The 15,476-nt window shown below is 44.1% G+C and overlaps 1 protein-coding gene across 2 annotated transcripts in view; it reads left to right on the plus strand.

The window, feature by feature from the left end:
- The window catches only part of DCP2 (decapping mRNA 2), a 41,457-nt gene that overhangs the window by 2,128 nt on the left and 23,853 nt on the right, over nucleotides 1-15,476 (plus strand). The window contains exons 2-5 of one of the 2 annotated variants that reach the window (XM_070076009.1): nucleotides 6,464-6,659; nucleotides 8,719-8,870; nucleotides 13,568-13,695; nucleotides 13,997-14,095. In XM_070076009.1, the coding sequence (XP_069932110.1) occupies nucleotides 8,816-8,870; nucleotides 13,568-13,695; nucleotides 13,997-14,095 (282 nt within the window). In that variant the 5' untranslated portion in view covers nucleotides 6,464-6,659; nucleotides 8,719-8,815. The remainder of the gene's footprint in view (nucleotides 1-6,463; nucleotides 6,660-8,718; nucleotides 8,871-13,567; nucleotides 13,696-13,996; nucleotides 14,096-15,476) is intronic. The other variant, XM_070076008.1, reaches the window with a different exon arrangement.

Genomic DNA, 15,476 nt, shown 5'->3' on the forward strand with positions numbered 1-15,476 from the left:
TCCTCCACTGCCTTCCCGGGCCACAGCAGAGAGCTGGACTGGAAGAGGAGCAACCGGGACAGAATCCGGCGCCCCAGCCGGGACTAGAACCAGGGTTCCAGTGCTGCAGGCAGAGGATTAGCCTAGCGAGCCGCGGTGCCGGCCAGGTATATTTATTTGAAAGGCAGACTTAAAGAGAGGGAGACACAGAGAGGGAATCTGCTGTTTACTCCCCAAATGTCTACCAGGAGCCTGGAACTCCATCCAGGTCTCCCGCATGGGTGGCAGGGGCCCATAGGCCATCTCCCACTTCTTTCCCAGGCACATTAACAGGGAGCTGGATCAGAAGTGGACTAGAACCAGCACTCTAGTGTGGGATGCCAGCCTTGAAATTGCAGCCCAACCTGCTGCACCAAAATGCTGGCCGATTGTGAGTTTGTAAAAAGTTTTGTGTGTTGAATTTAATCTGAGGTCTCCCACTGGTTAGCGGAACTCAGTTCAAATTCTTGAGTTTCCCAAGGTCTGCATTAGCAGGAAGTTGAAGCCAGGAGCTCGAGCAGGGTGTTGCCCAGGAATACCAGCAGAGCTCGGTGTGCTAACTGCCAGGCCACATGCTCACCCTATCAAATAGATTTTTGAGTGAATGTGTATATTTTTATATTCACAAAGAAAAATCTGAAGCAGTATATACCGAAATGTAGTGATGGTTACCTTCCAAGTAGTGTGAAATTAAAGATGAAGAAGGGAAGACACCTGTCTTAAAATATCTGGTAAACAAGAATTGCTTAATGATAAAAATGCCTGTATGAAAAAAATAAAGTGCAGCATTTTATCATGCTGCTGGCATTTGATGCAGCATCGTTTTTGACATGAAAACCCTTTTTAGCAGTATTTAGATTAGCTTATTGAAAAGTCAAAAACTATTTTTAAAGTAATAACTGAAAAATTTCAGTTTGGAAAGTTGTTTTTCTTTTGAAGAAATGCTTGGAATTTTTTTTTTAAAACCTCTTAAGTAGTTTATGCTTAGGCCACTCTACTGTTAAAAGGAGAAAGGTATTTTCTGGCCGCTGATGTTGCTGCTGTTTTGCTGGAAGCAAAGGTTAATTAAATAGCTCGTGCTCATCTTCAGCTAGCCATTTAGTGTTGATGTTTATTGAAACATGTCTGTGCTAATGTTTTATCCATAGGAATATTGAAAAGGTAACATTTTGTGACATGGAGAATTTTTCTCAAAAGTAGAAGGTATTTTATTTCAACTATTAACTATTATAACTGTATGTATACAGTCACTTTTTAAAAGATTTTTATTTTTTTAAGATTTATTTATTTATTTGAAAGAGTTACACAGAGAGAGGAGAGGCAGAGAGAGAGAGAGAGAGAGAGAGAGGTCTTCCATCCAATGGTTCACTCCCCAATTGGCTGCAGTGGCCGGAGCTGTGCTGATCTGAAGCCAGGAGATTCTTCCAGGTCTCCCATGCGGTGCAGTGGCCCAAGGACTTGGGCCATCTTCTGCTCTCCCAGGCTACAGCAGATAGCTGGATTGGAAGAGGAGCAGCTGGGACTAGAACCGGTGCTCATATGGGATGGTGGTGCTTCAGGCCAGGGCATTAACCCACTGCGCCACAGCGGTAGCCCCTTATTTTGAAAGGCAGAAAAACATATCCATATTTATATATCTATACATAGATGCGCATATCTCTATATCTATATTTTCCAAATGCCCGAAACAGCCAGAGCTTTCCAGGGTGAGACCAGGAGCCACGAACTCAATCTGGGTTCTCCAAGTGTAAGGACCCAAGTACTTGAGCCATCATCTGCCTCCAAGATGTGTGCGTTATCCGGAAGCTGGATGGAAAGTGGAGCTTCGTCTGGTAATCCGATACGGAATGTGGGCATTCCACATGGTGTCTTAACCATCCCAATTTTTTCTAAAATATTAATTGATTAAACCTACATGGAGGAAAAGAATGGGTTAAGAGATGAGTAATAAAACTTGGAAATTAAGCTGGCGCCACGGCTCACTAGGCTAATCCTCCGCCTTGCGGCGCCGGAACACCGGGTTCTAGTCCTGGTAGGGGCGCTGGATTCTGTCCCAGTTGCCCCTCTTCCAGGCCAGCTCTCTGCTGTGGCCCGGGAGGGCAGTGGAGGATGGCTGAAGTGCTTGGGCCCTGCACCCCATGGGAGACCAGGAGAAGTACCTGGCTCCTGCCTTCAGATCAGTGCGGTGCGCAGCGCGCCAGCCGCGGCAGCCATTGGAGGGTGAACCAACGGCAAAAGGAAGACCTTTCTCTCTGTCTCTCTCACTGTCCACTCTGCCTGTCAAAAAAACAAAAACAAAAACAAAAAAACACCAAAAACCTTGGAATTAAAAACAGAAGTGATAGGTGAGTGTGAGGATACAGGAAAGAAGCAAGCTGTTTCTTTGCTCTAACAACACAGGCCATACCAAGCAAGCCAGTAATTGGGCCAGTGCTAGCTGGGTGTCCCCTTGTTCAATCCTGACCACATATGGGTAGAGTCAGATTCAACAGATTGGGGATGCATTCCCGCAGGATTGCCCCTCCTCCACTTTGGACACCAGTTGCAAATCCAGGTCTCTAGAACTTGACATATTGGTTACAAGTTGGGGCTCCCAGGACCCCTCTTTGGGTTCCGAGTTTCCTAGAGCTGGCCACAGGACTCAGGAAACACACCTGCTGGCTTATGATAAAGGATATTGCAGAGGGTACAGAGATGTGTGTGTGTGTAGTCTGCAGAATGTTTATGGAACATATGTATTAAGGAAAAGTGCATGGGTTTCAAACTTTTTGCACCAAAGTAAATTCCATTTTCTCCATGGACTGATTTCCATGACTGATTTTATCAGTGGACTCATTAGCATACAAAGACTCCAAGGGTTTTGAGAGTTGTATGTCAGGAAATTGATTTATCACAGAGACTTGGCTGATGTGAAAGAGAAACTGTTGTAGTAGTGTTTGTCTATTCCAGCTTAAGAACACTGAAAAATGGGAGAAGGGAATTTATACATCCTGTGTTCTGTTTCCCTGCTCAGCTTCCGGAACATGAATGCCTGGCATTTGTCCTCTAGTTTGGAGATTGGAAGAGTCTTCTCAAGACTGAGTAGTCTGTGGAGAGATGTGAAGATACTGACCTTGAAGTTTACGCGATTAAATACCTCAGCTTGGTCACCTTAAATGGATAACCCTTCTGTTTTTTTTGAAGATTTTTTTATTTATTCGAAAGAGTTACACAGAGAGAGGAGAGGCAGAGAGAGAGGTCTTCCATCCGCTGGTTCACTCCCAATTGGGCCCAATGTGCTGATCCGAAGCCAGGAGCCAGGAGCTTCCAGGTCTCCCACATGGGTGCAGGGGCCCAAGGACTTGGGCCATCTTGTACTGCTTTCCCAGGCCATAGTAGAGAGCTGGATTGGAAGTAGAGCAGCTGGGAGTCCACATGGGATGCTGGCGCTTCAGGCCAGGGCGTTAACCCGCTGCACCACAGAGCCAGGCCCCTGGACAACCCTTCTAAAAAGCTTTGTGGTCTGTCACGTAAATATGAACAGGCCTATTAACATGAAAGGGAAAACTTAACAGAAAAAAAGGTATTGGAAAGAATGAGATTATGCTGTAGAAGAAAACTTAAAAAACAGAGCATTGATCTTAGTGAAGTAGCTTTTTAGGACCATGAAATAAGAACAGGATAATCTATAAAAACCATACTTTAAAGAACTCAAGGAGCTTTTGGAAGTTAAAAAATACGAGAACAAAAACAAAAACTTCAGTAAATGTCTTGCAAGATAAATTTCCCAGGAAGAAGAGTGGGGGAGAATCACAGGTGGAAATACTAGAGAGAAGTCAAGGATTGTGAGAGGACTTGTCCATGCAGTCCTTTAGCACTGAAGGATGTGAGTCTCCAAACAGATAAGGCTCTTGAGTGGCAGTGCAATGGATGGGGAAAATACACTGAGAATTTCAGAACACAGGCAGCAGAAGGAGATCTTAGCAACATCCACGCTGAAAAAAATTGTATACAAAAGAATAGAATCTGAATGGCTTCAGTTTTTATTTTTAAATCTTAGATTCATTTCTCTCTTTTTTTTTTTTTTTAAGATTTGTTTATTTGAAAGGCAGAGTGTCAGAGATTTTGTATACACAGAGGAAAAGATACCTTCTATCTGCTGCCTCACTTCCCAAGTGGCTACAACAGCCTCACTGTGCAGGCTAAAGCCTGGAGTCAGGAACTGCAGCCTAGTCTTTGATGTGGGTGAAGCACCTGGGCCACCATCCACTACCTTCCCAGGTGCATTAGCAGGAAGCTGGAACAGAAGAGGAGCTGCTGGGGCTTGCCGGCACTTCAGTATGGGATGCTGGGGTCATAGGCAGCTATTTAATGCACTGTGCCACAAGGTTGACCCCTGGAATGAGGAAGTGCCGTCGTCAGAATTCCAAAAGAGAGTGATTTCCTGCTTAAACCTGTTTACCCAGATTGTCAAGTGTGAGGCTAAAGATATTTTCAGATGTCTGGTGTCCATATTTACTGTCCCTGCATCCTCCTTCCAGAATGTGGGAGAATGTATGAACTGGGAAGTAGGGTGAGGAGGAGGAAGATGCGGATACAAGAAACATGAGCTCCTGTAGAGGATAAAGGCGTAGGGAACCCTATGATGACAGAAGTGTGCCAGTAAAAAGGACAGCTGATCCAGACTGGAACAGACTAAGACACAAGGACAGACTTAAAAATGCATCTAAATTCCCATCTTGGAAAAAAAATGGGAAGCTAGTGAGAAGTTGAATGATGACAAGTATAGAGAAAAGGAAGCAGAAGCAGTGATGACAGTTATTAATTGTGGAGAGAACGAAGGATTGTAAGGAAGCGAAAAACAGTTTGGCTTAGTGGTGAGTTACATTTTGAGAGTTTCAGTAATATAAAGACAGAATGCTCATGTGTCAGTAGATGAAGTGACAGCATGTTTGAAGATCTTAATTGGCCTCATTTGGCAGTGTTGAGTAGAGTACCACTTCATCTGTAAAACAGTGAGTGTTTGGTGAACTGAGCTGAAGAGGTTGGTTTTTCATAGAGAAGTTTTCAGAAATTGATCATAAAATACAGAGTTCCTCTCAAATAGAGTTCACACAAACTCCCTTCCCTCACCATAGTTTCCCCTGTTGTATGCCTCTCACATTAGTGTAAGCTGTGTTGTATTATCCTGGGTGAGCCAACATTGACATGGTATATTGCATTTGTGTTTTCATGTTTTGCAGTCTGTGGGTTTGGACAGATGTGTGAAATGTGTCCAGTGCTGTAATATACACAGTAGTTTCACTGCCCTACAATCCTCTGTGTTGCGCCACCCCCAGTTTTGACTGTCTTCCAGAATGATGTGCTATAGGTGGAATGACACAGGATAGCTTTTTCAAAGCATTTTGATTTTTCACTCTGGTTTCTTGTGGCCTAGTATGGGAACTTAATACAAAACTGTGGGGTTTAATTTTAATCAGTGGGATTAAATCATTTTCATTTAACACAGCTAAGCCAGTAGTTACTAACTGGGAATAATTTTACTCCCCTCAGGGAGTATCTGGCAGTATCTAGAGATAATTTTGTTGTCACTGCTGGGCATGTGGTGTGACCTGTGATGGATGGGGGCTGAGATGCTGCTGCACACCCAAAGTGCACTGGGCAGCCCATCTCTTTTTATTTTTTATTTTTTTTTTAAGATTTATTTGTTTATTTGAAAGAGTTAGAGAGGAGACACAGGAGAGATCTTCCGTCTGCTGATTCACTCCCCAAAAGGCTGCAACAGCCACGGCTGGGCCAGACCAAAGCCAGGAGCTTCTTCCAGGTCTCCCATGTGGGTGCAAGGGCCCAAGCACTTGGACCATCTTCCGCTGCTTTCCCAAGTGCATTAGTAAGGAGCTGGATCAGAACTGGAGTAGCTGGGACTCAAAGCAGCGCCCATATGGGATGCTGGCACTGCAAGCAGCAGCTTAACCACTGCGCCACAGTGCCGGCCCCTGGGCAGCCCATCTTAATGCAGAACTATATGCATCAGAATGTCAGTAGTACCAGAGTTGAGAAATGAATCAAAACTATAATACAGTTTTGTTGGGAGAAGGGGAACAGAAGGGACTGAAATGGGACTGGGCATAGAGTTAATCCTTCATCTTCCATATTGGAGTTGAATAGAAAATGCTCCAAACTGAGAGAGTAAGTAGCAGACAGCTGTGCCCTTTTTAAACCCAGGGAGGTAAGTCAGGGTGAAAGAGGGCCCTTGGTTGCAGTGCTATTGGGTCCTTTATGCACTGTCTAGTGGCCGGTGCGGGAATTGGGCTGGGGTCTGTTTTGTAGTTGAATTCTTAGACTGTAATGTGCTGGTTTTAGTCTAATGTGAGTGTGTGCAGCTCAGAGCTGGGCCCCATGAGTTCATAAAAAATTTATGATACCGTTTACCTGAGTGGCTCGCCCTCTGCTACCTCTCTGATAGGTCTCTTGTTTCCTGAGGCTCCCATTTTTCATCCTGTGACCAGAAAACCACTCTGTCACATACTTGTGTGATTGCCCATATCTGAGACCAAGTGGTTGGAGGACAGAAAAAAATAGGCAGTGGAGTTGGCCTCTTTCAGAACTGCATGGCTCTTTTGGTTGGAGAGGAAGATTCCTGTCCTTCAGTTTTAGCCTCTGTGAGTCCCCATTGCTACCACCTTTGTAACCATGATGGGATTGGTTGGAGGCTTATTTGACTGCCCCATTAGGCTCCTGGCTTGAGACAGAACCAGAGGGCTTCTGGAGCTTTCGGTGTCCTTGCTGGTGCCCACTTGCAAATCCAGGCCAGAGTATACAAGAAGGTGGAAAAAAGGCAAATTGATTTAAAATATTGGTCTTCCCAATTCTTCTTTTTTGCTGTTTATTTTTCAAGGTCCTCAAATAGCTGTTCCCATTCTGTCCAGTTCTAGAGCTGGAAGAGACGGAGTGTGCATATAAAAATATGCAGAGATACAGCATATTATTCCATGATCTAATTTGGGAGGGTTTCTGCATGATAATGATCACAACCAGATAATTGTAAGAGTGGAATTCTGAGAGTTCGTAGTCGTGAGCTGTGAGGATATTTTGAGTAGTGAGAGTTCGTATCAGTGACGGCGATCTCCTAGGATGAAAGTGCCTTTTTAGTTTGTGTCAGTGCACTCTGGTATTCACAGTGATGAAATGGCCCTGTGAGGAGTTTCTCAGAAAATGTCCCCCTCAGTCAATGATGTGTGTCTGTGTGTAAGTCTATTCAGGGGAGTCTGGCGCGCCTGTGTAGAAGAGGAGGTGTTTGGAAGTCTCAAAGAGTGAAGCCTTACAGACAAGACGAGAGGACAGAGCAGCAGAGGGTGGATGGAACATATGGATGACATTTATTTATTTGACAGGCAGAGTTAGAGAGAAAGGTCTTCCTTCCATTAGTTCACCCTCCAAATGGCTGCTGTGGCCGGCGGGCTGCACAGATCCAAAGCCAGGAGCCTGGTGCTTCCTCCTGGTCTCCCATGCAGGTGCAGGGACCCAAGCACTTGGGCCTTCCTCCACTGCCTTCCTGGGCCACAGCAGAGAGCTGGACTGGAAGAGGAGCAACTGGGACAGAACCCGGTGCCCCGACCGGGACTAGAACCCAGGGTACTGGCACCACAGGCAGAGGATTAGCCTGGTGAGCCACGGCGCTGGCCCAATGGATGACATTTATGACAGTGTTAGACATCGCTGGATATGAAGAACCTCAGAATGACAAAAAGGAAAACAAAAAACCAGATAAAAAAACCCAAGATTGTGTATGTGGGCAGAGACCAGATCCCAAATTTATGCTATATAGAAGAGCTGAGGTTTTATATCTTTAAAAAAGTTTTTGTTTTTCAGTATTTTTTATTTATTTGAGAGGTAGACAGGTAAGGAGAGAGAGCGCCTGTCCATTGATTGATTTAATGAATTCTTGCAGTGGCTGGGGCTAGGCTGGGAATCGTCTGGGGAGCTGGGAACTCAGTCTGGTCTCCCATGCTGGTGCAGGGCCCAAGGACTTGGGCAGCCTTCACTGCCTTCCCACGTGCATTAGCAAGGAGCTGGATTGGAAGTGGAACAGCCAGGTCTCAAACTGGTGCCCATGTTGGCTGTCGGCACTGCAGGCAGCTGCTTAACCACCTTCTGGGCCACAGCGCAGGGCCCTAGGATTTTTCGGAGTGGTTTTATTGGGAAGTTAGCTTGAGCTGAGACTATGTAGGTGAGGGTTTTTAGGGAGCTGTAATGTATTAATGAGCAGCAGAGTACTGATTACTTTTACAGTATATCTTTCTAATATTTTCTATGTGAAGACTAACCAGATATCAAGCATAGTTTTTATTTAATTATGTGAATATATTTGCATAAATTCTTGGAAGTGTTACCAGACCTGGGAGGAACTCCTAGTGAAGGTATTTTCTTGCTCATTTTTTATTCGTTGGTATTGAACTCTCAGATTCACCTCTGCCCTTGTGATCAGAGGGATCACAGACTCGTAAGGAAAATTCTGTTGTGTGCGAGATAAATGTGTTGTTCTCTCTTTTAAGACTCATCTTGCCTGTAATAACTACCCCAAAATATTGGTTGTTTCCTTGATCAGGACTCATTTGAGTCTCTTCTAAGTTGCTGGGTCAAGGATGAAACCATTTAATAGGTTGAAATAAAAAATCATTATGGTTTATAAGTGTAATTTTTGTGTTTTGTTTTTGACAGCCGATTTATTTTGCATATTCCCAGCGAGGAAAGAGACAATGCGATCCGAGTGTGTTTTCAGATTGAGCTTGCCCATTGGTTTTACTTGGATTTCTACATGCAGAACACACCAGGACTACCTCAGTGTGGGATAAGAGACTTTGCTAAAGCCGATATCCTTTTTAATGCTGTAACTGTCTTTCAGTCTTGTTAATCAAATATTTCTGACAAATCTCCTTTAACTTATCTTTGAGGTTTTTAACCTATTGGATAAAACATTTCTAAAAATTGTCAAGTGTGAATAGTAGGCACAATTGAATAGTGTTTTTATTTTTATACAGAAGACTTGAAATATGTACTGATGATTAAAATTTAAACTTGATCTTCCAGAAATAACCTATTTCTAGAACTGATCTGTTTTTCACTTTATTCCATTTAACCAGATGACTTTTAATCAGATCATTATCCTGATTTACGTAGAACTTTCTTGATAGTTCTGATATTAAATGATTCTACAGTTTGGAAAAAGAATGGAAAGATTCTGGGCAAAGTGGTATTTTTCTAAGAAGGCAATTGGAGGCTGTATTTCAGATAAAACAAAAGGACAGAGCAAAATTGGAGAGTAGGGAAGTTTTAGGGGATATCTCAGGAAATTTGAGCAGAAGATTCCTATGGGCCACGATAGGAGTTAGAGATGGAAAGGTTTATGAGCGGGGTGTTGTAGGTGCTTAAATCTTGAGCCAAGATGCTTTGGTTTTTATTCTGAAAGGTCATTGTTGTGAACCATGAAGCATGTGTTCTAATGGATTTGTACCCACAAGGCCAATGTGTTTAAAACTAGAGTCAGTAGGTGTAGGGGGTCTGAAATACCCTCATACTCACCTCCCTATCACTTTGCTTGAGGCTATGACGTAATGGAATCCCTTGGTTTCTGTAGAAATAGATGGGAAACTATTCTAGATAGCTACAGAAGTTTTGGGGGTACAGAATATTATCCATACCATTTGAAAATGGCATTCAAGAAGATTTGACAAGGATGGATTGAACCATTGACTGGGCTGTTTATTATATCACTTGAGATACATGGCAGTGAGGTCCTTTGCCATGGTAGTGGTACAGCGAAGAACACACGTATGGGAGACACATTTCAGGAGACGTGATTAGACCATTTGGTTGCTTGTATCGAAGTATATGAGGAACCAAAGGGATCAGAAGTATATTGTGCACTCTCTGTTACAGCTTTGATGATAGCAACTGTGGAAAAATCATAGGTGACTGATTTTAAGGCATTATAATCTTTATGGAAACATAATCAAAGCAACCAGATCTTCTGTTTTGTTTTGATCGTTTTGTATAGATTTGTAGTTCCTTGCAGTTCTGGATAACATTTTGGGTGTGTGTGCACATGCAGATGTTTATACTTTGCTTCCAGTTAAAAACTAGTGTGGACGCTGAAAGGAAGAAGGCTAGCCTGGAGCCTGGAAACCTTATGGAGATGTTGTTTCTTTAGTTATGAGAGATGCTTAAAGCTGTGATGGTAGAAATGAATAGGTCACATTTGAAAGAAACTTAGGAAGTAAAATGGGTGATAACTTGAAAGTTTGAGGAGAGATGGATGCAACGATGGTACCAATTCTCCTTCCATTTATAGGGAAATAAAGGAGAGATTTTGTGGGAGCATAATGAGCTGAGTTACAGAGAAGTTGAGTTTGTGGTATCTGCTCCACTTCCATCCAGCTCCCTGGTAAGATGTGTGAGAAAACAGCAAAGGATGATCCAAGTCCTTGGGCCCCTGCATGCACGTGGTAGGCTAGGAAGAAACTCCTGGCTTTGGCTTGGCCCAACCCCAGTTGTTGGGGCTATCTGGGAAGTGAGCAGCAGATGGAATATCTGTCTCCTTCTCTCTCTGTAACTCTGCCTTTCAAATAAATCTTTAAAGAAGTGGAGCAGCTGGGACTTGAACTGGCCCCCATATGAGATGGTGGTCAGGTGGAAGCTGCTGCTCATGCCTGTCTTTTAATCATGGTACTGTCGTGGGTGACTGACTTCTTTGGACTCTTTTAAGGGCCTTTTTAGTTTTTCCTGTAACTAAAACTAAAATAAATTTTAAAATAAAATTGTGGAATGCATAAAGTTCATATTAATTAATTCTTTAAAAAGATTTATTTATTTATTTGAAAGTCAGAGTTACACAGAGAGAGGAGAGGCAGAGAGAGAGGTCTTCCATCCAATGGTTCACTCCCCAATTGGCCGCAATGGCCAGAGCTGCGCTGATCAGGAGCCAGGAGCATCCTCCGGGTCTCCCATGCGGATGTTAGGGCCCAAGGACTTGGGCCATCTTGTACTGCTTTCCCAGGCCATAGCAAAGAGCTGTATCGGAAGTGGAGCAGCTGGGACTAGAACCGGCACCCATATGGGATGCTGGTGCTTCACGCCAGGGTGTTAACCCGCTGCGCCATAGCGCCAGTCCCCCAAATTAATGAATTTAATGTCATGTTTGTCTCAGCCAAACATCTCATTGCAGTGTGAATACAATGCTGGCTTCTTTGAAGTTGCTTTGAGTTTGATGTATCTGTACTAACAGTTCTGCCACCACCTTCTCTCCTCCATCTGTTAGGAGGCCTTCCTTTCTATATTATGTTGATATCATTAGTCCAATGCATCATTTGCATTTTAGGTTTCTTCTGTTCTTTTTAATCTTATTTATTTGAAAGGCAGAGAGACAGCTCCTGTTCACTGGTTCACCATCCAGATGCCTGCAACAACTAAGGCTGGGTGAAGCCAGGAGTGGGAACCCAGTCCAGGTCTGCTATGTGGGTTGCAGGGACCCGACTAATTGAGCTGTCACCTGCTGCCTCTCAGAATGTGTGTGAGCAGTAAGCTGGAATCAGGAGTGGAGCCAGGACTTAGAGCCAGGCATTCCAGTATGGGATGTGGGCATCCAGGCAGCATCTTAAGAACTGCACCAGGCCGGCACCGCGGCTCACTAGGCTAATCCTCTGCCTGTGGCGCTGGCACACCGGGTTCTAGTCCCGGTCGGGGCTCCGGATTCTGTCCTGGTTGCCCCTCTTCCAGGCTAGCTCTGCTGTGGCCTGGGAAGGCAGTGGAGGATGGCTCAAGTGTGTGGGCCTGGCACCCCATGGGAGACTAGGAGAAGCACCAGGCTCCTGGCTTTGGATGAGCGCGATGCCTGTCAAAAAAAAAAAACAAAAAAAAAACAAAACAAAAAAACAAAACACCAAACTTCCACCCAAGGTTTCTTCTGTTTTAATAGCATAGAGTAATTAAAGTATTTCTAGTACTAAAATTTGGTCTGTGAAGTCAAGTGGTAATATTTCATATATGTGATCATCCATGTAATTGTAGTGTGTACATATTACTTGTCTTCAGAGTAGTACCAAAATGAAAACAGAGTATACAAGTACTTATAGAGGACTTGAGAACCCTTAAAAATACTTACGTCCTCAGTTTGAGAAACACTAATATAATTGTAAATTACAGTTTTCCCCATACTTTCCTTCACTAACAGTGTTATAATGATGACATTTGGTCATGTACATGGAGTATTGGAATCCTGAGTATACAGTTTCAGGGTTTGGGTTTTATTTCCTTTTCCCCCACTGTTTTATATTGTCCTATTTTAGGGATTTGGCAGCCTGCCCACTTTTTTTTTTATTTTTTATTTTTTAATTTTTTTTTTATTTTTTGACAGGCAGAGTGGACAGTGAGAGAGAGAGACAGAGAGGAAGGTCTTCCTTTGCCATTGGTTCACCCTCCAATGGCCGCCTCGGCCGGCGTGTCGCGGCCGGCGCACCGCGCTGATCCGATGGCAGGAGCCAGGTGCTTCTCCTGGTCTCCCATGGGGTGCAGGGCCCAATTACTTGGGCCATCCTCCACTGCACTCCCGGGCCACAGCAGAGAGCTGGCCTGGAAGAGGGGCAACCGGGACAGAATCCGGCGCCCCGACCGGGACTAGAACCCGGTGTGCCGGCGCCGCAAGGCGGAGGATTAGCCTAGTGAGCCGCGGCGCCGGCCAGCCTGCCCACTTTTAAAACTGACTGTTTTCCTTACTATCCAAAGTTACCTTTCTTTGTAATCCTTAATATTTGTTAAAAGATGTTACACAGTGCATGTATGGAATGGCACTCTTTATCCCAACTTCTCCTCCCCACACTTAACCCCTCAGCCTTCTTCTTCTTCTTCTTTTTTTTTTTTTTTTTTTTTAAATTTTTTGACAGAGTGGACAGTGAGAGACAGGAAGGTCTTCCTTTTTCCGTTGGTTCACCCCCCAATGGCCGCTGCAGCTGGCGCACTGCGCTGATCCGAAGCCCGGAGCCAGGTGCTTCTCCTGGTCTCTCATGCGGGTGCAGAGCCCAAGGACCTGGGCCATCCTCCACTGCACTCCCGGGACAGAATCCAGCGCCCCAGTGGGGACTAGAACCTGGTGTGCCGGCGCCGCAGGCGGAGGATTAGTCTATTGAGCCGCGGCGCCGGCCCCCCTCAGCCTTCTTGGTTCTGATGCTTTCTTCCTCGTTGAAGCATTTATGCACCACTGCTTGTTTTGCCAGCTTGAGTGCTGACTTCCTAACATGATGAATTTGACTGATGTCGTGATAAGTGTGTTCCCCGGATTCATTTCTGCTCACTCAGAGGTCCAGGACTGTAAGCCCTAACACATGATTTACCTAGGCTAATTGGAGCAGTTAGCAGTGACTTGGTGTAGAGAAAACAGAAACCAAAAATGTAAAACTTAGTTCAGGCGAAGACTAGAGTAATTTCATACTAAACACACAGTTGATTTAAACAAGGCTGTTCCTCGGTCAGTTTCTCAGACTATGAAAGGAGAAAGCTTCCTTGACACCATTTGTACTCTTCAGTCATTGTCCATTCTTGCTGCCTCAAGGTGAAGATGTGGAAAAAGTCCTGGATGAATGGAAGGAATATAAAATGGGGGTACCAACATATGGTGCAATTATTCTTGATGAGACACTTGAAAATGTGAGTGTAATAAAAAATTTTAGTAAAATAATGATCAACTGTTAATTTTTCATGTGTTACAAAACTTGTGTAGTTTTCTGACTTGATGTTTTAAAACATACTTGCCTTTTAAAGGCTGAATTTTGTGTATTTTTGCTACTTTCTGGGTCTTGAGGTTTTGAACATCTTCCAGTTTGGTGCAGGGAAGCGTCACTTCATTATTGAAGAAGTGCTTTAAATGACTGGAACACCTTTTTTAGGAGAACACCTTTGTTTGGGAAAGGAGGCCAGTTTGATGTTTCTACCTCTGCTTACTCTGTAGGTACTGCTGGTTCAGGGGTACCTAGCGAAGTCAGGCTGGGGATTTCCGAAAGGAAAAGTCAATAAAGAAGAAGCCCCTCACGACTGTGCTGCTCGAGAGGTGAGTTGTGCAGTGGGGGCCGGGAGAGGCCGTGCGGCTCTGAGGATGCTTAGTGGCAGGCTGGCGGGGACAGTCCCGAGTGCCCTAAGTGACGTGTTTTAGCCGTGTGTCCTGTGTCCTCATCTCTTTCCTGTTTCCATTTTCTCTTTTGTTCCCCTCTTTTTGATGGTATCTTTTTGACCTATGCCTTTAGAATTGGACTTGTAAATGGTAAAGTATTCTCACTATTAATAGTCCTTGTTTTATGATTATAGTCTTGATGGACAACTGTATAATTATTTATTTTTTCCATGAAATTGACATTTGTTGCTCAAAACCCATTCTAGCTCCCATTGCCTATAGGATGAAGTGTCTTTAAATATTTAAACTGTCCTTTCCCCCTCAACACCAAGTTTAGCCGTTTCTGAATTTATCTTGCTCTCAGCCAAAAGGATTTATTCTGATTTGTCTGAACCTCTACACTTTTGCTGATGTCATTTCCCTGCCTGGAGGGTCCTCCTCTTCCTGCCTAAGCTGACTGCTTTTACACCTGGCTCAGGTCATTCTTGCCCTGAAGGAGTGCCACCAACTACTTCTGTACACAGGGCCTGAGTTTATTTACGTAAAATGAAGTTTAGAGTAGATCATTTCTCTAAAAGTCAAATCTTAGCAGTTAGCTGTAGTCAGTAGTAGTCTCTGAACTTAAATAGCAATTACTGTCTTGAAATTAATTATGTAATGCCTTGTGATGGGTTACGTACTGTATTCTTATTTTCATCTACTCAGAAGGTAGAGAGACAGAGAATCTTCTGTTCACTGGTTCACTCTCCAAATGCTTGCAGCGGTTGAGGCTGGGCCAGGCCAAAACCAGGAGCCCAGAACTCCATCTAGTTCTCCGATAGGACAGGGACCCAAGTACTTAACGCTGTCAACTAAAGCCTCCCAGGATGCGTTAGCAGGGAGCTGGATGAGAGGCAAAGCTGTTGCAACTCCAGCTGCACTCTGATATGGCATGTGTGTGTGTTTTAAGTGGTGGCTTCACCTGCTGTGCTACAACACATGCCCCATACCACTTTCTTATTCTTTATCACATTCTATTTTATTCTCAAGGTTTGAGAAGATGAGTTACAGGAATATGATAGATACACAAAAGTGGCCCAGGAGTTGAAAGATTCTGTTCTAGTGTAGGTTCTGTGGCTCTAGCTAGACTTTGGGCACTGAATCTCTGTAAGGTAGAAGTTTATCGAGGCCACTCATTCAGGACTAGAGGTCATCTTTTCAAGGAAAAAGATCGGAGGTGGTAGTGGTTCGAATTTGAGAAAGTAATGCAGATTTTGTGGCATGTTGTATTCAAATCCACTGTCTGACGTGGGTTTTGACTCAGTGATTTGCTACAACAGTG

The sequence above is a fragment of the Oryctolagus cuniculus genome, chromosome 6 (genome assembly GCF_964237555.1).
Source record: "Oryctolagus cuniculus chromosome 6, mOryCun1.1, whole genome shotgun sequence".
Lineage (NCBI taxonomy): Eukaryota > Metazoa > Chordata > Mammalia > Lagomorpha > Leporidae > Oryctolagus > Oryctolagus cuniculus.